At 44.1% G+C, this 25,767-nt stretch overlaps 1 protein-coding gene across 1 annotated transcript; it reads right to left on the reverse strand.

Moving 5' to 3' along the window:
- Nucleotides 1–74: 74 nt before the first annotated feature.
- Nucleotides 75–25,259, reverse strand: MOV10 (Mov10 RNA helicase; the record flags this gene model as incomplete). The annotated part of the gene is made up of 21 exons (XM_081866493.1): nucleotides 24,644–25,259; nucleotides 18,756–18,852; nucleotides 17,575–17,699; nucleotides 16,067–16,290; nucleotides 14,350–14,590; nucleotides 12,255–12,392; nucleotides 11,787–11,946; nucleotides 11,065–11,219; nucleotides 10,191–10,367; nucleotides 9,839–9,986; nucleotides 9,154–9,315; nucleotides 8,881–8,984; nucleotides 7,584–7,681; nucleotides 7,002–7,121; nucleotides 6,076–6,178; nucleotides 3,435–3,552; nucleotides 3,165–3,359; nucleotides 2,436–2,501; nucleotides 1,594–1,719; nucleotides 1,271–1,359; nucleotides 75–210 (listed from the first exon to the last, which is right to left on the reverse strand). Exons 1-21 carry the CDS (start codon nucleotides 24,775–24,777, stop codon nucleotides 75–77), a joined length of 2,916 nt encoding a protein of 971 aa, XP_081722619.1. The 5' UTR covers nucleotides 24,778–25,259.
- Nucleotides 25,260–25,767: the final 508 nt, after the last annotated feature.

The following is a 25,767-nucleotide window of genomic DNA, read 5'->3' on the forward strand; positions in this document are numbered from 1 at the left end:
CTTTTCAGGTTACCGTAGTTGCTATGCATTTAGGATTAATATACATCCATGAAATAACTGGAGTCCAATTTAGATCACTTTAGCCTCTTACCTTCTGGCCTATTCAAGGAGAGAGAAGCGAGTTCTACCAGCACGTCATCCTCTTCATTTTCATCTGCCTCATACCAATATCCTCGGCATGCATTATTGTCCTTGCAATACTTGAGAAACCTAGGGGTGCCAATAAAATAGTAGTGTTAATGCCACCAGCCTGACCCATGAGCTTTAGAGGAAGTCAGAATAATTTTAAAAGGATATATTTGCGCTAAACCAGAATAGCCGAGGGGATTCTTGCTCAGACGTAGCTCACTGCTTCCTGAAATGGCCCATGTTCTAATTCTCAAGTAACCATTGGCTATGAAGTATATTTCAACATCAGTTCTTGCTTAAGGGTGTGCTGTGATTAGAATCGCATGTCCCCAGGACAGGGAGCCACAGAGGTAAGCACCTACTTTGCAACAACAAGATCCCATGTTTAGTTCCTGGCATATCAAATACCTGGGCTGGAAAAGATTTTACATCGAGGTCTTGGTAAACTAAAGCCTGTCAGAGTAGACAACACCAGGCTATATGAACCAACAGTCTGATTGAAGATATGGCACATTCATGTTCATAAAAAACCAAAGGTCTATATAAATGCAACACCTTGACAGGGGTAGGATGATCTATTCGCCCAGGCTACAGGCACAACAGTCGTGGCTGACTCTGGGATTGCGGCACTCATCTCACTTTATTGGCCAAGGGAGCAGGTGTACAGCTTCCGGGTCACGTGGCCAGCATGACTAAGCCGCTTCTGGCAAACCAGAGCAGCACACGGAAATGCCGTTTACCTTCCCACCGGAGCAGTACCTATTTATCTACTTGCACTTTGACGTGCTTTCAAACTGCTAGGTTGGCAGGAGCTGGGACCGAGCAACGGGAGCTCACCCCATCGCGGGGATTTGAACCGTCAACCTTCCGATCAGCAAGTCCTAGGCTCTATGGTTTAACCCACAGCGCCACCCGCGTCATCTAATGCTTATTTCCCCTAAATTGATTTCTGAATTTTGAATTTTATTGTTATTCATGTTTTTATACTGTATTTTATGCTGCTTTTACAATTAAGTATTTTAAATTTGTTGTTACCTGCCCTGAGCCCAGTTTTTGAACCGGGAAGGGCAGGGTATAAATAAAAAAATATTTTTATTATTATTATTATAAGAGGGTGTAGGAACTGGAGGGCAACACTTACTCGCTCCAGCACTGATCCTTGCTGAGAGTAGCCGGATTTCCTACAATTATCAAGAGTGCCTTGGCTCTTGTAATGGCCACATTGAAGCGCTGAAAGTGGAGAGAAGAAAAAGAAGAAAAATTAATCCACCTGGCCTGGCAGTAAGTGAAGATTACATTCAGAAACACACTATGACCAAGCCAAGCCACAAATGGTACTGCTTCTCTCGCAATCTCTGGAGGGGAGGAACGCAGGTGTAGTGTTTCTTGACCTGCCCTGGATCCCAAAGGAAAGGCGACAAGGGCCTTTCTGAAGATTATAGGATGATGTGCCCAGATTTGTACCTTGGGGTTTTGAAGGAAGCCTATACTGAACTCCTCATCTATATTGAAGTAATTGCTGCTGCTGCGCACTGTTGAGATGAGCACCACACGCCGCTCCTGGCCCTGGAACTCTTCAACACAGCCAACCTGGAGGGAGGGAAAGAAGAATAGCCAGATAACAAGGATTAGGAAAATAAATCTTCAAATCCCAAACTCAGGAAAGGCAAGCAGCTTAGCTTGGGGCCTTCTTCCTCCTGGTACTGAGATGCTTGATCCCGCTGCCCTCCAGTTGTTGCAGGACAACTGCTCCCATCAACATAATGGCAATGCTGTAGCTGTAAGTCAATCACCATCTGGAGGGCATCTTCAGGAAGGCTGAGGAAAACTCCTGCCTGAAAGCCAATCAGTGTAGACCAGGGTATTCCAATCTTGAGTCTCTAGCTGCTTTTGGACTACAATTTCCATCATCCCTGACCACTGGTCCTGCTAGCTAGGGATGTAGTCCAATAACAGCTGGAGAGCCAAATCTGGAAGGCCCTGGTGTAAACAATACTGAGTTAGATGGACCAATAGTCAGATTCCATATAAAGCAACTTATTGTGTTTCTGTCCTTGATGCAGTGCTTACTCTGTTCCCACAGCACTTGTGATGTAAGAAGGCATACTTCCATCATACAAAACCTCACTTGGGAACTTTTTTGGACCATATGATTAGCCACTGCTGGACACACAAGTGGCAGAACAGATGGATTTTTGGTTGGGTGCAGCAAAGCTATTCTTATTTAAGATGCACCATGTCTGATGTGGATATATATCCAAACCATTTCTCCCTCGGCACGACTGGTAGGAAAACTTAAGTCTCACCTTTAGTTCCTTGATATCGTTCACACCCTTTAGTTCCAGACCAATGGCTTTTCTTATCTTCTCCACCTGGGAGAGAAAAGCAAAACCAGTTATTCGTGCACCCCCTCATTCTTATTGTCCAATTCAGTTTCTAGCAGGCAAGAATGCTGCACGTCTGCTGTCTAATGCCCTCAGCAAATGGATGAATTCCTTTGGGCCACTAAATAGGGATGGTGGCTTCAGAAATCTTCCCTGCCGCAAATGGGCAGGGTAGCCTTTAATTCTCTGTTGATGCAGTGGGAGTAACTGGTCTGATATTCCTGGTAGAGATGATGGGAGTGGTGCAAGAAGGATTCAGACCCTGGGCAAAGGCTATATTATATTGGCCCTGCAGTCACTGCTACCTTTAGCAGAAACCCAGGACATGATGGAGCCTTGAGGTTACACAGCACAACTATTCACAGCATCCACATGGAGAATGCAAGACATAGCCTGGGCCACACATAACTAGCTGCAACCACCCAAAAGCAAGTTATATGACTGCCACACCACATTTTTAGCTGCTCCAACCGTAACAGCCATGGCATCCGTCTACAGCAGAGTGCATCCTTCCACTGACCACATGCATGCATATAACTAGTTGCAACTACCTAAGTTGGAGGACAACGTGGCCAGTGAAGAGGCTCCAAGTTTCCATGACTCCTGGAAGGGAATCTTTTTCAGTGAGCTGGGACCAACAGAAGATCTCACCTGCTTCCTGTATGGAGTGATGACTCCGATCTCTTTGGCAGAAATGCGAGACATGCCTTTCTTGCCCTGCTCCTCCAGGAGCAGTTTTTTGAGGTAGTCAGTCAGCACTTTAACCTCGGCCGTGTTGAAAAACGAAGGGCTGTTCCCTTCACGCTGGTCTTCCCCGCAGACTCCGTGAAAGATGATGGGAAACCCCTGCAAGGAGAAAGCACGCCGACTCAGCTGTGCTCATGCCTATGGCAGAATTCCCAGGTGCCTACCGCTCCTCACCTGCTTCACCAGCTCCTTCCATTTGCAGTAGGACTCAGTGATGAGGCGGTTGCCATGCTCCTGCAGCTCCCCATCATAGAACTTATCATTGGGGAACTTGAGGATGGTAGCATGGGACCTGGGGGGCAAGGAAGACAATAATTTAGCACATACAAGATCCTTTGGACCATGGCAAGTCACTTTCCTCTTATGCTCATAATAATGCAATGCCACATTACACAAAATGGGCCCACTGGTGCTGCAGCAGCGTTTGATCCTTTTCACTTAGATACAAATGGTAAATGGGTGGCCTCCATGTCATGCCATTTGTAAATAACTTTCACAAGGTGGCAGGAGCTGAGTGTGTGAAGGTAAGCGAGTGCTTTTCCTTTTAGGAAATGGGCCAAGAGGCTGTGGGAGAGGCAAAACTTGCCTCTGTGTGAAGGCCATCCCTCTGAAAAGGAAAGGGTAGTAGTAGTAGTTGTAAAACACGACGTTTACAGACTGCAATTTGTAAAAATGTGTTAGATGTCGCTATTCTTTGAAGGCAGTGGCTTCCTTCCATGAAATGGGTCTATAAACATCTGGGATCCAGACCTGAATCTCTCATTCCAGTCCCTAGTTCAAGTCACTCTTCTGATATCTTACCCTCAAGTAAAATAAACATTTTGTCTGTGTTTTAGGGCAAGAAGATCATTGTTTAACAGTAACTTTTTTTTTTAATAATATTTATTAAAAATTTCCAATTATAACAATATAAAACAAAACAAAACATCCAAATTTAAGATCTTATTTTCCATAACATCTTTCCAGGACTTCCCCTCCCCTCCCCCTCTTGTATTCCAATTCTTACAAATAAATTCAGCAATTTATTATCCCAAATTTTAACCTTATTATCATTAGCCCAGTTTAAAAATATTTTCCCATCTCCTAAGATCGACCTATTCCCTTCCGCGCGTTCCCCCCTTTAATATACATAATAGATTAAAATATAATAAAATAAAATATGATTTTGATTTTACAGCCTTTGGATTCCAAATCCCTCCCCCTTTTCCTGGTTGCGTTTCCCGTATTAATCAACATCTGATGTCTTCCTGGAGTTCCCACATTTATTTAAGCCATAGTCCTTTACCAGTCTTCTTTAATTTTAAATGTCCAATCTTGGAAGGAGTCTATCTCAAAAAGGCCCATTTTTTCCATCCAGATTTTTATATACTTGGGAGTAAAACTCCAATTTTATTTCTTAAACCTTTCAAATCTGGATTTCCCAAATGTTCCCACTTCCAACTTTGTCCAATTCTTATTATTCTTGTTGTTCTTGTTGGTCTCTCTCCTCTTTCTTTTCCTGTTTTCCTGCACAAATGTTCTACTTCCAAAAACTTCTAAATTCCGCTGCAGAGGCTCTGTTATTCAGGAACGAAACATGATGCCAAGTCCCTTCCATTTTCAATAGATAAGTCTATTGTCTACTTTAGTGTGTAAACCTCTGTAGTCAAAATAATGTTCCATTTCTGCAGTTTCCCAGGAGATAAAAAGTTCTGTCAAATTCGATGCCAACAACTTGTAATATCCCTCGGCTCCTCTAGGTGGATTATAATAACTCAGTTCCCTTCCAGATCACGTCCACCAGTCAAAGTAACTTTATTATTCCTTGTTTTAAACATTTTGTATCCAATTTGTAGCAAATATAACCGGCAAAGTCCTCGTAACATAGTTCTCATTATTGTTCTTCTGCTTTGGCAGCTCTTTGACAGCTGTCAAAACCTCTCCTTGTCTTCTCCCGGCACTCTCACTAAGACGCTCCCAGGTTCCGGGGGGGGGGGGGGGTGTTGCTTTTTGAATAAATTCCACTTTTCTCCTCCAGCTCAATCTTATAATTTTCCATCGCGAAATTTCATAACTTTATCAAAATAAGGTTGCGCTCAATCTTAGATGTTAAGTCCTTTACTTTAGCTCCTCTACAACAGGGGGGGGGCTGACTTCCTTTTTATACCTCCCCCGCTCGTTCCGAATTCTTTAAAAAAATTCTCGCCTTTTTTAATCCAAGTTCCGATTGCTCACGGGTTATGCTTTTCAGTCCAAATTTCCAATGGAAGAAGTCAGCGCTCTCCGTCGAATGGCATGCGGCTTCGCTCGGCAGGGGAAGCGGAGGACTCAAAGCACCCCCCCCCTGTCACCCGTTCCGTAGCCTTTAAAAAGGTTCCTTCGCGGGTCGGGGGGGGGCTCAAAAGGTGCCAGCCGAGTCACCATGTCCATGGGTTTTAGCGCCCATGGTTTTTAAGGGTCCCCGCGTCGCCGGCGCGGCAGGACCCAGCCCCTACCGAGCAGGCTCCCTCCGGAGCTCGGAGGGAGTCCGCCATTCGGCGATGGCGCCAACCCGGAAGTGAAATGGGTCTATAAACATCTGGGATGAAGAAGATCATTGTTTAACAGTAACTGGCAATCTTTCTGCATTAGTATAAAGCATTGGCTGGCCCCACTTCTGCTATAGTCTCTTAAGAAGCTGGCCCAGTCCACTTATCAACCTGAATTGGGAAGACAGAACCCAGGAATCCCACTCAAGTCAACCTAATGTAACCTGTGTTACATTAAATAGGCAAGATCCATACAGGCACACTTGTGCGCCACCTGCTGGAATCCTGAGGCAGAGCAGTGAATGTACCTGTAGTTGCGCAGCAGCTTAGTGACAAACTGTGGATTGTAGCTCCCATCCTTCTTTGCGTACAGTGGGTTTTCATGCATCAGCCGCTCCAGCAGGGAAAGTCCTATAAGAGCCGAGATGCTGCTCAGAGCTTCCAAATGAATGCAAGGGACTGGGGCTGGGAACTCTCTTATCTATCCTTTTCTAAACCCTTTTTCAAAACAGTGCTAAGGCCCAATTCATGCGCCTGTCCTGCAGCACAGTTGCTGCTAAGAACAAGAACGATGCGGGTGCAACCTCAAGAGGGGCAAGCCATTTGTGTGAAGCACGCTCACATAATTTGAGTCAACTTGCAAAAATCTCTCGGTTTCAGAATGTTTTGTTTATGCACTTAACATAATTGCCAGCTGTATGATGCAGTTTTGCAGAAACAGCTCAAGAAGCACCAAGGAAGCTGCTTCTTACTTAGCCTGGACCAAGGGTCCATCTAGCTCAGCACTGTCTACACTGATTGGCAGCAGCTCTCCCACATTTCAGGCAAGCGTCTTTCCCAGCCCTAATCTGGAGATGCCAAGGATTGAACCTGGAACCTTCTGCAGGCAACCCCCATTCTCTTATCACTGAGCCTTGGTTCTTCCTCAACTTGCCACATGGGTTGCATCCGCTGCAACAACTGTATTGCTGGCATTGCCTGAATCGAGCCTAGAAGCAGACTGTTCAACAAGGGAGGAGTCCGCACAGAGACTCCTTTGGTCGAATCAACCATTGCCCACTTAAAAACTCACTAGGAAGATTTCAGCACAGAGCTCAAATGATTTATGCTCCTCCTCCTCCTCCTCCTCCCTACCTTAATTACAGATACCTCAACTTGCATGAAATGCCACGCAAAGCAAAATAAAATACATGTCAGTGGGTTTTTTAAAAAATGCTACCTGCTCCTTACTCACCTAAGCCATGGTCCTTAGCCAGAGGAGACCTCAGGATTGGTCCCAGTTGCTGGGGATCACCTGCCAAAACCAGCTGACCTCCTTTAGCATTAGTCCTTGGGTCCATCATGGCTAGGATGCCTAAAGAAAGAGGAGAAAAAGACAGGGCTCTAGCCATTTGCTCAGTCTGGTCCATAAGCAGAGTCCTGGGGCTTGAACTTTAATCTGCTTTCCGCTAAAGCAGAATAAAGCTTAGAACTACAGAACTGACTAGACCTGGAATGTGTTTTGGGAAAGGAAGCCTGATCATCAACAGCGGAAGCAAATACAGAAAGCAAACAAGATAAGCTAAATGCTGTTTAAAATGAGTGAAGGACATTTTAGGAAGAAACATTTCGATTCAGGGCCTTCCAGAACTCTGGGGGCTGAACATAGTGAAACATGCTAGCGAGAGCATACATGACAAGGCAATTGCCCCACAATGAACCCTGTCAGTTTAGTGAATAAAATGAAAGTTTGCATTCCGTCAATTAAAAACCAGCATGTTAAAAAAAAAAACGCTTCCCACAGAAATGACAACCCTTTTCAGGGTAGAAAACGCACCTGCAATGGCAATCAGGCTCTGAGGTTCCTCAGCTTGACCACTCTCATCGATGAAGACGTGAGTAAAGTGTCCCGGAGGGAACTGAGCATAGATCACCCTAGCCAGGAGAAACAAAAGGGAGTACAGGGAGGATATCTGACTTCCCAGCTAGAGGACAACCACATCAAGTGGTCACATGAGAGGAGTCACATGGAAGATGGAGGAAGAAGCTTGTTTTCTGATGTCCCGGAGGGTAGGAACAGAATCAGTGGGTTCAAATTGCAAGAAAGGAGATTCCGAATAAACATTAGGAAGAACTTTCTGATGGCAAGAGTTCGCCAGTGGAACGGACTGCCTTGGAAAGTGGACTCTCCTTCATTGGAGGTTGTTAAGCAGAGGTTGGATGGCCATCTGTCACCGATTCTTTAGCTGTGATTCCTGCACTGCAGGGCAGATTAGATGACCCTTGGTGTCCCTTCCAAGTCTGTGATTCTATGTAACATGGCTGCCACCAAAAATGCCATTTCTGTTTTGGTCTGGATTCCATTCACATGGTGGCAAACAGCAGTTATGTGGCGTCCTGAGTACTAAACCAGGGCCTTCAGTAGCAGCTGTATCACTATGGTCTTAACTCTGGTTTTAGGTTTCACAGATAGCAATGTAACATGCCCAGAAGAAAGAATTGTGCTTCAGATTGGTGTCTTGGTGAATTGCATCAACTGACAACTAAAACATTTTCTCTCAAAAATAGCTAATAAAGACCATCTTGGCTGTGAGTCCTGGAATACCTACTCCCTTCCTTGCAGACCATTTCCACCTGGCCTGGGAGGGCAAAGTCCTGACTTACGCCAGCTGCAATACCTGAGGGCTGTTATTTAGGGATTTTTTTTTAGGGGGGGGGTGCTGCTGCTGCTGCTATTGATTATTTTTTCTATCTTTATTTTAGATCTTATTATGATTCATGTGGAAATGTTTAACATGGTTGTGTATTTTTCAATGTTTTATTTACTGCTTAGGACTACTTTATGCTTGTAATTATGTAACTTTTTATGTTGTAAGCGGCCTTGAGCATGGTTTTAACTAAGGAAAGGCGGAACACAAAATGATGCATGTATTTATGTATTCCATCTCCTTCAGTGGTGACTAGCAAAGAGAATGTGAAAGGGTTTATTTAAAATTTTGTAGCAACAATGGTAACAAAACAGTTTTCCATCTAAACACATTATGCCTTCCCCACTACATATGCAAACACATACAGATTTTCACTTCTCACCTATTCACATCTGTCATTTTTGAATGATATCTGAGCCTTCTTACCTTCCTGCTGTTATCAGGGTGGTGATGATCACTCGGTAGTTTTCTAGAATCTCCCTGCTAGGAAAGACGGGAGAATCCAGTTTGTTGTCCCAGTTACAGACATGCTAGAAGCAAAAACAGGTATTAGGCATAAGCTGGGCTCTAGCAACATCCTTGTTCACCTTGTATCCGAGGAGGAAGAGGGTACTACAAGCTTACTACCCTGAGAGGAGTGAATAAAGAACCCTAGGTAGGACAGAACATTTAGCTTGGACACATGGAACTAGTATATACCTTGATATCCTCAGGGATGGTGCGGTAATCCCTGCTGCTAGCATTCATCCTGTAGATCTTCCTGCTGTCCACATGTTTCAGGAGGAGCTGACAGAGCAGGTCAGAGGCACTGTTGGAGGGGGCGCAGGCAAGCACGTGGGAACCCTCAACATGCTTTAGTACCTGAGTAGAATAGGGAAATAATACTGGGGGACTGGTGGCCAGCCAAAGAAAACACTTCCAGGCTTATAAGAAACGGTAGCATTCAGAGGACTCAAGAGTTACCCTGAGACTGGTCCAGACTTGCAGGATGCAAGATTGGGATGATAACAAACCAGTTAGGTTTCTGCAAGATTCTTGAATTAGGTGAGTATCCCAGTTCCATCATTTCAATACTCTTAAGCAAGTCTATTTCTCTCCCGCATTTAATAGTACAGTGGTACCTCGGGTTAAGAACTTAATTCGTTCTGAAGATCTGTTCTTAACCTGAAACTGTTCTTAACCTGCAGCGCCACTTTGGCTAATGGGGCCTCCTGCTGCTGCTGCACCGCGGCTGAACGATTTCTGTTCTCATCCTGAAGCAAAGTTCTTAACCTGAGGTAATATTTCTGGGTTAGTGGAGTCTGTAACCTGAACCATCTGTAACCCGGGGTACCACTGTATACTCAATGCTAATCTAATCACAGTGATCAAGTTCTCTCCTCACCTGATTAATGGCCTCCACCATAGTGACTGTCTTGCCCGTACCTGGTGGCCCAAATATAAGGTACGGGGCTGGTCTGGACATGCCTGCTACCACCTGATAGACAGCTTTCACCTGCTCTTGGTTGCTCTCCAGATTCCGGTCATATAATCTGAAAGAGTGAGTGGGAAGAGTGAGTGAGAAAAAAGAAGAGGTACCAAAGCGCAGGGCAAAGAGAAAGTAAAAAGGCACGTTCATACCACATACTCATATGAACCCTCAGCTCTAAGACCTCCATAAAGTTAGGGCATTTCCATGGCAGAAAGGGACCTTTGTCCACTTCCAATCTCTCCCTGCTTCCTTTCCATACACTCACTTGAGCAGCTGACCGGCAGTGAGTAGAGAATGTCCCAGTGAGAAAGTTGGGAATAGCAGGTTCTGAAGTTGCCTCTCTTGGGCAAGGTCAACGGCACGATGCTGGACTCGTAACGGCAGACGACAGAAGGTGAAGTTCACATCAAACTTCATTTTATTGATGAAGCGAGACGTCAACCTGGGAAAAGGAAAGGGTGCTGAATAAATTACCAACAAGCTCTGGGCATCACTGATCTCAGGTCACTCTTGCAGGCTACCAATTTCCACCAACCTTTCTAGCTCCAACTTGCATACCCTTCCCCCACACAATACCACCTGCTGAATCCATCCGCTTGAGAGCCACCTGCTGCCAATTCAGGCCAATCATAAAGTCAAACTATCCAACTACACTGCTTCCCTTTCCCTTTCAACTACTTCCATTTCCCCCTTAACCTTCAGGGCAACCCCACCCCCAACCCGCTTCAGCCATTCTTCAAAAGGCTACAGACCAAAACTGCTCCACTTCATCTGCTGGTCCCACCTGACCTGCTGGAACTAATGAATTTGCTTTCCAGTACTGTCTACCAACCTCCTGGACTTTGCTTCCCCTTCTTTCTTTTGCCTGCCTACAATATTGCATCTCTTGAGTTTTGTCCATCTGATGGTGTCTCTAGCAAGTGAAAATCTAGGTTTGACAGCTCCTGACCCAAAGGATATCCCTTTGCTTTTAACAGCCAAGTGATGAAGAAAGGCAGAGCAGGTTCTGCAATGTTGTGAATTACATCTGCTACATGTCCACAAAAACAAAATTACAAGTAACCACACCTGAGTTGGAAATCTTAATTCCATTTTCAATGGAAGGAGGTCTAAACAAAGCCTCAGGCCGGAGGACTCACCTGTCAGAGAAGCCCAGCTTGAGTTTATCCCATTCCACAGCATGGACATAGCCCTTGTATTGGACAATTGGGTGCCGTTTGCGTTCTTCAGCCAATGTTACTAAAATATGATCACCTCTCAGGACTGATGGGCGGTTCTCGGCCACACCAGGTGCCTAGAGCAGAAAACAGAACCCAGTCTGAGAGGCAACCATGCCCTTTTAACTTCATGCTCCCAATAACTACCTGAAGAGGGGAAGGCGGCATCTTGCACACAATCTGGTCCTTTCCATTGGTGCCTCCTCAGCTGACTTCTACATTGACTTGCTTGCCCCCTTCCTGCTCTCCAACTTGTTCACCTCTACCACTCTCTTCACTGCTCAGCACTGAATTGGCATGTTCCTCCTCAGCACCAAAGGAAAGGGGCACCATGAAGTCCTTGAGATCTCCTCTCACCTCCCCAGGTACTGGAAACAGCTGAGGAGTGCACATTAGGGTATTCCTCAGCTCCTCCTAGTGTCCATCAGCAGAGAGGCGCTGGGATCTTAATGTGCTGGGAGGGGGAAGGTTGTGTGTTTTAGTGTGGATGGCAGGAGAGAGGAGCCCAGGCCTGCCAGCAAGTGCCCCAACCCACACTACACGCAAGCCAAAGCCCAATCCACATCCCTGATCTAACTGCTACATATGAATCACACAATATGAGAAACTCTCTTCTCTAAGAAAACCCTTTGTCTGCTGCTTACCGTCAGGACAAGAAATTGACTATTCTTGTCTGCTTCCATGCAAACATCGGACTGATCGTATCGATGAATGTCCACCTCCATCTGGATCTCCTCTAGGTAAAGGAGCAGATGAAACTTCTTACTGTAGTTGTCAAACTGCAAGGAAGCTTTCAGGTCGCTCCTATGGAAATGAATCATAGTATCAAATCAAATTTAACCTTCTCAATTCATGAAGTTGGAAGGAACCTCACCGATTACCTGGTCCAACTTCCTGTCAGTACAGGAAATCAACTACTGCAGCAGCATCCCAAACCAAGAAATGCACTGAACCCCCAACAGATAGCCATCCAACTTCTGCTTATAAACCTCTAAGGAAGGCGAGTCCACCACCTTCCAAGGGAGTTTGTTCCACTGTTCAACAGTTTGTAAAAATTTAGCAATATGCGCTTAATAAAGGGAAGAAACATTGGAGGAGGGGGGTGGTCTTACCGGAGCTGTGCAATCTTCTCATGGGTGCCATCTTTGGGTGCGTGACCTTTATTCATGCATTCTACCTGATACTTCAGGTCTTGTGGGTAGTTGTAGTGCTGCAGAGGTATGTTTTGCTTAAGGTCATAGTTCAAAGTGCTAGAGGGGTAAAAAGCAGTGCAAGGTTTTATTGATTAATGTCACGTGTAACAGGACAACCCCCAGTTGTAGCAATGCTAACTCCCGTATAGCATGCAAGCTGTCAATCTGAGCAGCAAGCAAACAATTCCAGTTACCACCGAGAAATACAATTCACTTTCTCTCACAGGAGAATTAATTCAACGATACAAAATCAAAGGGCGTGGCACTCTCACCCTCTGGTGACCCACCACCTCCCTTTGGTGTTGACCCTTATATGTTTGGCCTGCTGTCCTGCAGAAGCCCTCTTATCTAGTCTGTGGGCTGGGAGGCAAGTCAATTAATTGCATCCGTTTGCACTTGTCTACTCCTCAGGAGTCTCCTGACTGCTAGAGCAACCAGTAAGTACATGTGTGCAGCTGCAGTGCTTGTGGCATGAGCAGCGGCTGTGACAGTTTCCTCAATTTGCAGATGTGCTCACAGGCCCCCAAAGGTTGCTGATCCCTGGTATAGAACATTAGGTTCTGCACAGTCTCCCTGTAGGCAGTCTTCATCCTTTACTTGCAAATTCAACGATGCCCCACAAATTCCCAGAATGGGCAACTGCAAGGAAGATCCAGGAAACTCTCAAAGCTCTACATGGATAGCCAGATTCACAGAAGCATGTCAACCTCTTGATGATTATACCAAGTGGTTCCTAGCATTTGTGGAACAATAACCATAGATCAAACACTATAGACAGTGCTTTGATATGCAGTGATGCAGATAATTGGATGTGAGGTGGTATATTTACAAGCAGCAGCTCCTTCGACTCCCTCCCATTGTAGGAAGAGCCTGGAATATGGACAATGCCATCAACTGACAGACACTAGAAGAGATAGCCATAAAAATTTATCTGTATTATAATTGTACCTTTCAGTGCATTTTCATTGTAAGCTGCTTTGAGAGCAAATATTGGTAAAAAAAAATGTATCAATACACAAGTTAAAATTTCACATGACATTTCAAACACAATATTATCCCTTTCTGCGGATGCCATCTACATGTTTGAGTCTCACTGGATGAGAAGTGGCTGAGGCAGAGCTTTCCAAACTGTGTGTTGCAGCACATTAATGTGTCGGCTGCAGTGTGTAGGTGTGTCACGTGAACACTCCCCGCACTCCTCCCGGGGCTGGAAAGAAGTTAGTTTAACCTCTGGTTTGCTAGTAAAACTGAATTACTGTATTGTGAATGATGCATGTCTAAAAATTGTGTCACCAACATGAAAAGTTTGGAAAGCTCTGAGCTACATACAAATGCATGAATCAATCAATCCCCCACCTAGATAGTTCATGAATGACTTATCTCAAGGAAGATTTAGGAGGAAGAATGAGGTGAAGACTTCAGAATGCTTATGGAAGGACATAAACAAGCAAGAGGTCTAACTCTATCTTTAGTCCAGCTCCACGCAACAACTCAGATGTTGCCTATTACATTCATACTTTGGCTCCTGAATGCCTTGGTACTCATACGTTTTGGCTCCCAAACCCAGAGGTGAGTGTTCCAGTTTGTGAACGTTCTTTGGAACCCAAACGTCTGATGCGGCTTCTGATTGGCGGCAGGAGCTTCCTGTAGTCAATCAGAAGCTACACTTTGGTTTCCGAATGTTTTGGAAGTCAGACAGACTTCCAGAACGGATTCTGTTTGACTTCCAGTGTATTTATTTAGCACTGAAAGAAAGCTAGGTGCTGTACAGCGTCAAGGTGAGAGTTTTAAGAATCTACATCAGCTGGGAAAGACATCAGAAAGGAAAACACTTAAGAAACTGAGTAATTCAAAGTAGGAAGGAAGGAAGGAGTGTTAGATGGCAGGAGAAAAACAGCTAGGAGACAGCAAGACTGGTTAAGGACAGAGTTCTTAAATTGTATAAATTTGAGAAGTGGTTTGACAAAGAAGGAAGCAAGAGAGAACACAACACTAACAGAGAATCCCCACGTACTTTTTTGGTGCAATGCCTTCCACTATCTCAACTTCCTGTGGCTTGTGCAGTTTGGCTTGGTATGGCTTATAAGGTGCTGTGGGAGCCAGCTGTTCTTCTAATTTACTGTGAGCAACGGCAGACATGAAACGTCCAATGATGAAGTGTCCAGTCTGCGCACTATCAAAATCAAACATCATGGTGACAGGAAAGTATCCGTAGTCCTTTGTCTGACAGCGCACTCGGATGCTATACGTTTCTCCTGAAAGTAACAAAGCCTCTTAACAGTACAAGCTATGAGGAGGGAGGAGGGTGCCTGTTTCTCAGTCTTTCTAGTGTAATTCCTAACAAAAATATCTGAAATCAGGGGACTGAGATGCATGCCCCTCCAGAATATGTAATGCAATTTATTAACTGTTAACAGATCATCTGGTTTTAAAATGTATCAAGTAAACAGAAAATGTTAATGGTTTGTGGTAACTTATTTTATATTTCATCTAGCAGAATATAAAATATTTGCTTCTTGAACACACACAAAACATGCTAGGAATTTTTGTGTGTGTGCTTTTGTGTGTCATCTTAAAGGTAGTGATAGGAAACAATTTAATTTTTATTTTTTTAATTCTGGAGGAGGATGAGGGGCAGCCAATACGGTTTCTCCACATAGTTTTGATCAGATTTTCCCTTTCACTACCGTGGTGGTTTCAATTCCACGAAACTGAGGGAAAATTTGTTTCCAAAAAAGAACAAGACCCTTTTTGTTTTCCCCACCAATTTTAAAAAAGCACCTCCCCACCAACTTAAAAAAGTGCATAGCAAAAACCTTCAACCTATTTGGCTGCAATTTGGCAGGATTCCTTCCTAGGGATACCTCTCATATCTGTTAATTTTCATAACAACTGCCCAAATAATGTTAGGAGAGAGTAACTCTTCCAAACAGTAAAGGCTGCCCTTATCCTTCTATAATTTGGCAGGATTCATCCCCTCAGGAGGGAGAAAAATATATAAATTTTAAAATATGCCCAGCACAAAATTCCCATAATCTATATCTCTATTATCTGGTAGGCTTTATCCACTCAGAAGCGTTACTATGCCTGCAAATTTCATCCACTTCTGTCAAAAGGTAAAAAAGGGGTGAAATCCATATAGTGAAAAGGGGGAAGAATTAAGCTTAGTTTTTCTGAAGTAGATTTTGCCTTGGACCCCAAGCCAAACCAGAGACCGCAGCAAACTGAATCAGGGTCTAACTCAAACTGACCCTCAATTCATCTTCAATGACATTTCAGACACTGCCCCACACCCACCACCCATTTAGTGACATACTCTCAAATTTCCAAGAAAATATATATCAACAACAATACTGTTAATATATATCAATGACAATTCCGGATTTCTAGTAAAATAATAAATATAAAAGGCATATGTTTTTTGTGCTAGAGAAGTCCTTTCACAGTCCTTTCAGTTTGGGTGAGAAGTTGCTTGAATAATTTGTAAGCTGGTTGTCTCTGCACTGGCACTATTTTCCCTTGGAGGCTCACTAAAGTCCAAGTTTGAGCATATTCCACATGAATGGAAAAACTTTTTGAGCTGACTTTTGGGGTTTTAAGGGGTTTCAACAATATTTTTGCAACTATTTAATTGGACGGTAGTGAGATATTTTACATATCTCATGGTTACCCAGTTTAATCGCCTTCAATGGGTTAACCAATACATTTCAACAAATAAGCACATAAGTTACCTGGCTGTAATTTCACAGGTAGCTGTTTATAAGTAAAGGTAAATTCACGACGTCCACGTAGTTTTCTGAAACTTGACAGCGTCACTTCATTTTCTCCATTATTTTGTACCTCTATTACAATATTCTTTACTTCATTTCGAGACACATGCAAACTGATTTTACCATTCTCCCCATCACAACTTGAAACAATGTCCACTCCATGCTTCTTGGAGACCAATTCGGCTCTAGGGAATTGAAACAGCAAAGTAACAAGTTCCTAAAATATTCTATCCTATATACACATCTGCAATTGCTCCGAGATAATGCCCCATGTTCTGATGTGGAGTTATTCAGAGGGTGTCAATGATATTCTAACATTATTGTACAGCAGGAAGTAGATATAATGACCCAGTATCAAAAAGAGGAACTGAACCCATTACAGCAACACTTTTTAATGCCAACCAAATCTGCACTCAGCCCTGAAGCTCACTGGGTGACCTCAGGCCAGTCACTGGCTCTCAGCCTTAGCTACCCTCAAAAGATTGTTGTGAGGACAAAATGGGGAAGAGCACTATGTATGCCACCTTGAGCTCCTTGCGGGAAGAGTGGGATAAAAATATAACAAACAAACAAACAGCAGCAGATAGTCTGACCTCACTTATCCATGCCAAAGTTTTCTCCATGTTAGACTATGGTAGAGTGTTGTGCATGTCTCTGAAGGCTGCTCAAAAGTACAGTTAGTAATCTAACAACTTCATCCAGCACTAAGCAGGACTGGATATTATTATCATATTTTGCCTCAACAGCACAGTGGATCCAGTTTGAAGTACTGAGTCATTATTGGCTTTTTACATTCAAAGGCCTTGGAAATTTAGGACCAGGATACTTGTGAAGGTCCTTCTGTCTTCATAAGACCTTCAGCTGAGGGGCCCCTGGAAATGCCCCTGCTATTGGCAATGTGACTGGCTTCTTGAGAATCTTGAATTTAAAATGTTGCTTTCAAATTTTATTTTCTTGCAAGACTGTATTGAGCTCCCTGCTCTGCCCAGCTTTTGTGAGAGTTAAGGTAAAGACCAGAATTCTTTTTCCACATCCCCAAGACTGCATGTATACTATGACACACATAGACAAATCCAAATTCCATGCAAATATAAATAACTTACCCTGCATTATGTAAATTAAGGACATTTGCATTTCCCATAATTTATTGCACTTGCTCTAGTCATAAGCGAGGAATAAGGGGCTAAATGGATTCTGATTATCTACCCCTAGTGAGCTAGTCAGAGTGAGCTCACAGTTTATGTTTTCAAGTTTATTTCCACTGCAAAGAGGTCCGAAAACTTTTTATTAAATAATGATGAAGATTCCAAAGTTTCTGAAAACAAGGGCCAACCCCAACCCGATTTTCAGTTATGTGGTAGGACTGGGGACTCGGTAATGCAAAGACCTATCTCTGAAATGCAGACTACTAGAAAGTTGTGCTCACACACAATCCCAGTCTTTTAAGTCTTCATCATCTCCTTCGTTACCTGTCCTTAGCACGTGACCTGCGAGGAGCTGGGGCAGCACCTGGGCTTTGGTCCTGGTTAGGCTGATCTCCAGCATCATAGCTTGGTCTCCAGTACTGATCAGTAAACTTTACTTTTTTCTTTACCTACACAAGGGGAACAAAGTGTAGTGACCATGAACAACTGGAAGACTCTGAGAATAAAGTTCATAGCAGGAAGCAGGGAGTTCATAATGGGTCATACTTTGGATTCAATACAATCCAACTTCAGAAGGAGCCGTCTCAAAGTACCCCACCATTGGGGGATATTTTCAGTAGAACCCATCTCTACATACTAGATGGAAACTTGTGTTCAGGGCTGTGTATCCTCTCTGGTTTAAAACAAACAAGAACAAATCCAAGACTTTTGCAGCAAGATTAACTCTGATTCCGTGTCAAATAATCTAAGTGCAGCTACTTGTATAAATTACTGATTTGCACATATTTTCTTTGTTCTGCTTTTGGCAGCTTCTTGCTCAGTGGAAAAGGGTTTAGCACAACAATTAAGGAAGAAGCAGACTCAAGAATGGAAAAAGTTGTTGGGCCAGCCAGCCTCTGTCCTATATAGAAGGAATTGCCGGATGCCAAGTGAGAACAACAGTGCATTCGACCCAGCCCTGTCTACACTAATTGGTAGCTGCTTCCTGGAGTCTCAAGTGGAGGCTCTTTCCAAGTAACAGCCTTGAAATGTGTCAATGGCAGGTGCCAGTAAATTAACTGCATGAATTCTGTGTTCCTTTAGTTTTTGTGGGCTTGTGGCTTCTGAGGCTTCCCTCTCACAGAAAATCTGGGTACAAGGGTGGCTTGGTTTCTTCCTTCCCAAGAACCATAAACGGAACCATAATTTTTTGACATGACATGGTACGGTCAAACAAGTTGAATTTGCTGTCTAAAGAGCTGAAATGGATGAATTAATAACATATGGGGACACCACTGTTATTGTTCAAGTAAACGGAGAAAGATTTACATTTTAAAAAATGTGTAAAGCAAAAGAGAGTGGAAGAGGATAGACCCTAAAGATATACAGTACTGGGGGCCTCCATACCACTTCCCACTTTAACAGGCCTCAAGAGACATATGTTTCAGTCTCTCTCAGGCCTAGTAGCTGCTCAAAACAATGTATCAGATGAGGAGTCAAAAATCAATAAGATAATCATTTCTCACCGTTCCAAACATCACAGAGTCCCTGTGGAACCCAGCAAGGCCAAAGCGCCAGAGTGCATAGAGAACAGCCGAGAAGTTGGGTCCTCTAACATCCTCTCTGCCAACACAAGAAACAGAAAGAAGACCGTTATTCAACAAAGGAAGCTAAACTGAGCAGGACTATTCTGATGGATTAACATCTAATTCAATACACATAGGGACTCCCCTTTTCCAACACAGTTGATAGAAGGGATTTTTCCCCCTAGTAAGTTCTTGCATCACTGCAGCAGGAAAAAACTACAAATCTTCTGCCTTCATTGTATTTTAAAGGCACAAGAGCCTTGCCTTGCCCTGAATGTGCAGGCAGTCACAAATCTGCTGGCCAAATACATCTGCTGTGTATTTATGTGTGAAACTGTTTGTCTTTCAGGGTTCATCCAACTGCTTTTTGTCCCCTTTAAAAGTTCCTCTTAATAAAGTTCCTTTGTTACCAAAGCAGAGAGAGTACTGTGGTAAACTAAAAGTCCAGCTAATTTTTTTGTAGAATAAGCTTTTGTGAACTTTCCTGATGAAGGGGACTCTAATCCACAATTAATGGGATCATAAATATGTTCCTCTTTAAAGGTACCCACAATGTATGTCTGTAATTTTGCCGAAGAGACCAACACAGCTACCCCTCTGGAATTTATCAGAGAAGTGGCCCCTGAGTAGCCATCTTTTCTCAGCAATCCTAGACTCAAATGACACTACAATCCTTCCCCAATTCTGTTCTAACAGCTCAAAAGAGTGAAGTATATGTAGATCTGTATACCACATTTTTCCATCTATAAGACGCCCCAATGTAAGCAGGGCTCCCTTTACCTTTATGAATAAGATGCCCCCTATTTTGGGGGAGTCAGATTTAAGAAAAAGAGGGAGATGTATCTGTGTATAAGATGTCCCCTAATTTTTGACATTTTTAGGGGGGGAAACCTAGTCTTATACATGGAAAAATATGGTAAATACAACTGATTTGTGAATGCCTTAATTGCCTACAGTCTTTGGAGATCTACATGAAAATATTATACAGACATAAAAAGGAGGAAGTGCATTCCCCCCAAAAGGTACAGAACAAAGAGGGGGCAGAAATTAGCAAATACCCTATATGCATTAACCCCTACTCCAATATATTATATGTACTGTACATTAAAATATAATGTACACCAAGAAGCTTAAATGAATTGTAAAAGTTCCAGGGAAGCTCCACACTACCAGAAACAATTTCTCCACAGCTAAATTGTTGCAGAAATCATTGTGCAATTGTTGAGTTTCTGTGAAACTTCTGAGTACATTATTTGGCTTATTTTCTGAATCTGTTTATTTATCCTGTTTGGTTGAGAAGCTTATACATTAAATGCATGACATTCAAATCAATGAACAAAAACCATAAATTGGTAAACAGCATATGCATCTTGGTATACAGTTTCTGTATCCCATTTTCTGTATCCCATTGGTATCCCATTTTCTGGGATGACTGTCTACATATACCTGGTTAAACTACTTTCTGCTCCCCATTAGGATTTCAATAAAAACTTAAAAGTTTGTAGCAGCAGCTTGGGCAGTTTTCATATAAACTGAGTGTAGAAGAGAACCATTATTGTTTTGTTTACTCATCTCCTTTGCCTCATGTCCTACTTGTAAATTTAGACAATTGTGTCTTACATATTTGGGACTTCCTGGGAAAGAAAGACAGGATTAACCAACTGTTTTAGAATGCCGATTTTGTTGTACTGTTACATTTTGGATAATTAAAAAGTTAGGATTTCTTTTTTAAAAGACAGGGTGGGAAGAGAGGAACTAACAGGCCTGGAGAACATGAACCAAACAATTCAGGCAAATATTCAGAAATGTAAGAGTCGCTTCCCAGGCTCCTCAGAATAAAAACCTGGGAAAGTTCAATGTGACTTTTCCCTCTCCTTGCTTACTGAGCCTAGACAAACTCCCTTGCAAATGACCTTGAATAACGAGCCTTTTCCTATCAGACAAATTCCAAAGGAGCAGCCAAAACAAAAAAGCAATCTTGTGCCATTATGTGTTTTCTTTACTGTGCTGCGACTCCCTACCCCACACACTTTTTTTAACATTCCAAGAATCTGAACTTAGCTACTCATTGAAAATCCTGTGCATACAAGTCTTGCCAGGAGCTAACCAAAGTACAGTCATACGTCAGGTTTCAGATGCTTCAGGTTGTGTTTTTTCAGGTTACGGACCGCCGAAGCCCAGAAGTACTGGAACGGGTTACTTCCAGGTTTTGGCGGCCACACATGCACAGAAGCGCTGAATCGCAACCCGCGCGTGCGCAGATGCGGGTTGCGAATGTGCATCCCGCATGGATCACATTCGCAACCCGAGCGTCCACTGTGTTTCTTTGAAGTGTATTTCATTTGGCACAGAACAGTTCAGGTAAATTAGGAGAAGCTGCTTCAAGCCATTAAAATATCTGGGGAAGGCTAGCTCAGTGGCTGTCAGGGCTGTCTGAAGCATATGCGTCGCCGGGGTGCAAAGATGCACCTGGCGCCCCCCCCCCCAATTGCTCAGTCCCAGGCATGCAGGAGGGGGGAGCCGGCCGGCCGTCTCAGTGTCTTGCTGGCTCAGTCACCCCGAAACTCATGACGCAGAGCCACCCGCAGCAGAAGAGCCTGCCGCGGCGCTCCAACCAATGGGTGTGCTCTTCCCCGGACTCAACTCTCGGACCCCAGACTCTTGGTCTGGCACCCCTGAGAGCCCGGCACCCCACACCCCTAGCGCCTATGGGTAAGGCGGCCCTGGTAGCTGTAGTCCTCAACCTGAGCAGTACAGTATGGGAAAATTTTGTTGTTGTTTCTTACAAGCTCCGCTTCCCATGCTGCATCAGCAGCCCTGAATTTGAGTGCTAAAGTGCCTGTAACACTGAGGTGGGAAGGGGGGGAGATTTCAGGACTTGATGAGCCAGCTGGTCCCCAACTTGAGTGTAAGAGTGCAGGGAGGGAAGATTAATAAGCACTCTGTATTCAAAAGTGAGCTGCGGGTTGTGCAGACAGCAAATAAATAAATAAATAAATAATAGATTATTTCTACCCCAGCCACTCTAGGCGGCTTTCAACAGAACATTCAAAACAGAATAAAACTTCAAATATTAAAAACTTCCCTAAACAGGGCTGACTTCAGATGTCTTCTAAAAGCCAGATAGTTGTTTACGGTATTTCCTTGACATCAGAAAGCTACAGACAAGAAATATTTCTGGGTTAGCCCACGAAGTAGAGCAAGGAACTCCTTGCAGAGCATCTCCTCTGTGTGCTGCCTGGGAAAGCTCTTGGGAGGAAGAGAAAATTTGACCTCACACCTTTCCACTGTGAGCATACAACAAACAGAACAAACAATAAACTGTTTGCTAAGCAGCAGCTTGGTTCCTTGTTGTTACCTGATATTTCCATGCTGCTCTCTTCAATCAGGTTAACTGACAGGTTTCTCTGTCCTCTCTTCAGGGTAAAATGGCGTTTCGCTAGCCTGTGATGGCAGTTTGGGGATTAAAAGGCTACCTCAGCTGGAGGTAGTGAGCAGGCTGTCTAGCTTTTCTCTTCTTACCTTAGAACTAGGTTGTTGCTCAGGAGATTTACTTTCGATTTTTCTAATGCTCTGCTTATAGGGGAGGATTTTGCACATACACAATGCTCAATGTAAGTCGTCCCATCCCCATCCCCATCCCCCCATGAAGAGCCCTCCAAACATACAGAAACACCAATCTTGTCTGTGGATACCCCACTCCTTTTCATTTCCACATTGCTGAAAAGGAGAAGGGAGGTCACAATAACATTGCTGTCCTAGGCCCAGTTACCTCAGACTAGAATGGTCACATACTTTTAGCAGCTTAAACCTTGACCATTTATAACAGCCTTCCTACCAGTAAGACAAACAATGTTATTTGCACAGATAGGGTTCTGTTCTGAGGAACACTAATCATTAATCTTTTTAAGGCATGGCACAGCTTGGTCCCTTTTACTCTTTTTCTACAATAAATCCCACCTTCTAGAAATTACAACATCTGAAAGTGACCCTTTGGTTCTCCTCCAACAAGTTCTCCAATTTCCAAACCAAACTCTAATTCTCCAGCCACATTCTTGTGCTCCCAGATTCTTAAAAACACCCTCTCAGGGGATGCCTACACTATCTTTTAAAACATTCTTCTCATTCCATTCCCCCCCCCAAAAAAAAATTACAAATGTGAGCGCAGTAGAGAAATTCCTTTCCAACATCCAAAATGGTCATTTAAGAAAATCGTCCCAAAGAGGGGAAATTGCTTTTTTTAAAGCAGTTGTCAGCCTATGAGCAATAGTCCACTTCTATCTGATGCATATCAACACAACAGTCACTGTAAGCAGCTTCAAAGAGGAAGAAATTGGCTTGTATCCAATGAGTCAAACTATGCGGCTTCCCCATCCCACCTAACTCATCTATATAGTAAAATCTTTGAACAATCTTTAGCGTCTTCTGCCTTTTCACCATCCGAGACTGCGCCTCATTGTGACAGAACTCTCGTGTTGCCATTTCCATTTCCTATTTTGGTCATTTCCCGATGGCCTATTTATTAAGAATTTACCCCAATTTCTTTGAATAAAGTTTGTGGGGAGGTTAGATGATGCCAATGAATCGGGCTGTTCCATCAGAAAATTGTTAACCCCACACTTTCCAGTGCATTTTCCTGTCACTTTCCTCATTGCAAAATGTCCTGTTTTGGTGGGGTAAGGACTCTGGTCACACGCAAGTGTCAAAGCCTGAATTTGCAAGTACTTTATTGGCTCCCATCCCCCAAAAGTGACTGTCTGCAAGTGCCCAATAACTCCATCAGCTACACTGCACCACTAAACCACAAATGCACAATTTTCATAGGGAGTCCTGGGTGGTGTTGGGTTTGTTTGAGCACTTGTGTGTTCATTTCTGTTGCGTAATTTAGAGCCTGAGAACTGGGAGAGTGAGGTGAACAGAACAAAGTAGTGTATTGAGAGCTTTATTTTGGGAATATGGGAAGAATTTATTTTACCCGCCTTCCTAACCTCAACCTACCAAACCGTAGCCACGTCAGACCATGAGAATCCTGGGAACTGTCGTTTAAGGTGTTGTGAATTACAGGCCTGGGATGGGCAAACTACAGTTCCCATAGTTCCCTTTTTTATTATTTTGGGTGGGGAAGCGAATGTGCTTTGAAGGTCTGGTACTTTACAGAAAACATGGCTGTAGGCTGCTCTGAACCCACCAGAGAAGGCAATGTTTAAAGATCAACAGGAAAAGCTCGCCGTCCAACTTGCATGTTTCAACCAAACCATTCTGAAACCGGTCTACTTATCCTGGAGGCCAACCCATCCAATCTTCTCCTCGGGGCCCTTCCTTTCCTTCGCCTACTACCCTTCCTCTGAGCACCGTCTGACTCCCTCCCTTCGACCCCACATCCTTGCTCCCTTTTTCTTGTGTTTCTCCTCAGAACCTCCTTCATGTAAGGCTGAACAACAGAGAAGCCACCCCGGCCTTTTCCCTCCCCTCGAACACGGCCGTCTGTAGTACACCGACGTGCCCCATTTTGCGCCACGGATGCGCCTTTGCGCTGCGCCGAGAACGCAGCCGCTGCTGCTTGCCAAACTCAGAAAGGGAAGGCGTCGGGGCGCGCGAAGTTCCGCTCCACCGAGGAGACCCAGAGGCGAGTTTGAATGAAGCGAGAGGCCCGGGGGAGGGGTCCCACTTTGGGCAAGCCTGGGCTTGCTGCTCAGTAGGGATTCCAGCGCTTTCCCCTTCATTCCAAAGCCAGGAAGCCGAGAGGAAAAGCCTCCTGCGCGGCAGAGATGCTGGCCGCTCCGCCATCCTTGAAGCTCTCCCGCCCCCCATCGCTCTCGTGTACTAACCTGTACCGAAACTCCTGATTGTAGATCGCCGTCAGCTCTTTTTTGTTGCTCACTTTTTCCTTGCCAGATTCCTTTAGGAACTGCAGGAACCGCTCTCCGATCTCCTTATTCTCCCTTACGGTGCGTTTAGGCATGGTGGTTGTTTCCTCGCCTCCGCTCCCACCAACAAGCTCCAGCAAATCCGCCTGCCCGGCTTCCCTCCGCCTGTGAAATGATGCAGCCTGCAGCTTATCTGCTTGCAAGGCTATCTATCGGCTCTGAACCGGAAGAAACGAAACTGAAAGCTAATGGCCAGGCTGACTCAGGCTCCTCGTCGGCCTGGGAAGGGTGGAGACACACCAATCGCCTCTTCCCCTGCCAATCCAAGGATTCAGGCTTGCGGATGGTTTTCCTTTTTTTTAATCAGTCCACCCATGGGGTGGGGAAAGAAATAAGGAAGGAGAGGAAAGCACAATTGTATAACCTGAGCTCAATGGTCGAACGCTTAGACGTGGAACAGGTGAAGAAATAAGTAAGAACTGTGAATATGTACAAAATAACTTTTGCTAAGTCTTTAATAACGACGATTATGACTGTTCCTCTTGCTAGGCAGGCTAAGCTGCAAACCTCTATTCATTCAGTGGGGCTTGAGTAAGTAAGGATAGGATTGCATTGCGAAGCAGCAGATTTTAGGTACTATTAAAAGGCACCAAACATTCAGTTATTTTAATATATTTTTCAGAGGAGGCAGATTTTAAATTTCTGCCTCAGGTATCAAAATGGCTTGGGGCATTCTCTAATTTGGAGGCAGAAAGTTTGGCTCTCTCAGCAAGCTGACTTTCACCAACTCCCATTTTAGAAATTTATCCATACAATAGCAACTTAGCTCACAGATGGGTGCATTTTCAGATTAAAAGTGCATTACATTGCAATTCTACTCACAAGTAAGCCTCATGTATTTCAATGCAGGTTAAAACGTAAAAGGTCCATTAGGTCCAGTCGTGGCTGACTCTGGGGTTGCGGCGCTCATCTTGCTTTATTGGCCGAGGGAGCTGGCATACAGCTTCCGGGTCATGTGGCCAGCATGACTAAGCCGCTTCTGGTGAACCAGAGCAGCGCACGGAAACGTCGTTTACCTTCCCGCT

Source organism: Podarcis erhardii (genome assembly GCF_964252035.2).
Source record: "Podarcis erhardii genome assembly, chromosome: 6".
Lineage (NCBI taxonomy): Eukaryota > Metazoa > Chordata > Lepidosauria > Squamata > Lacertidae > Podarcis > Podarcis erhardii.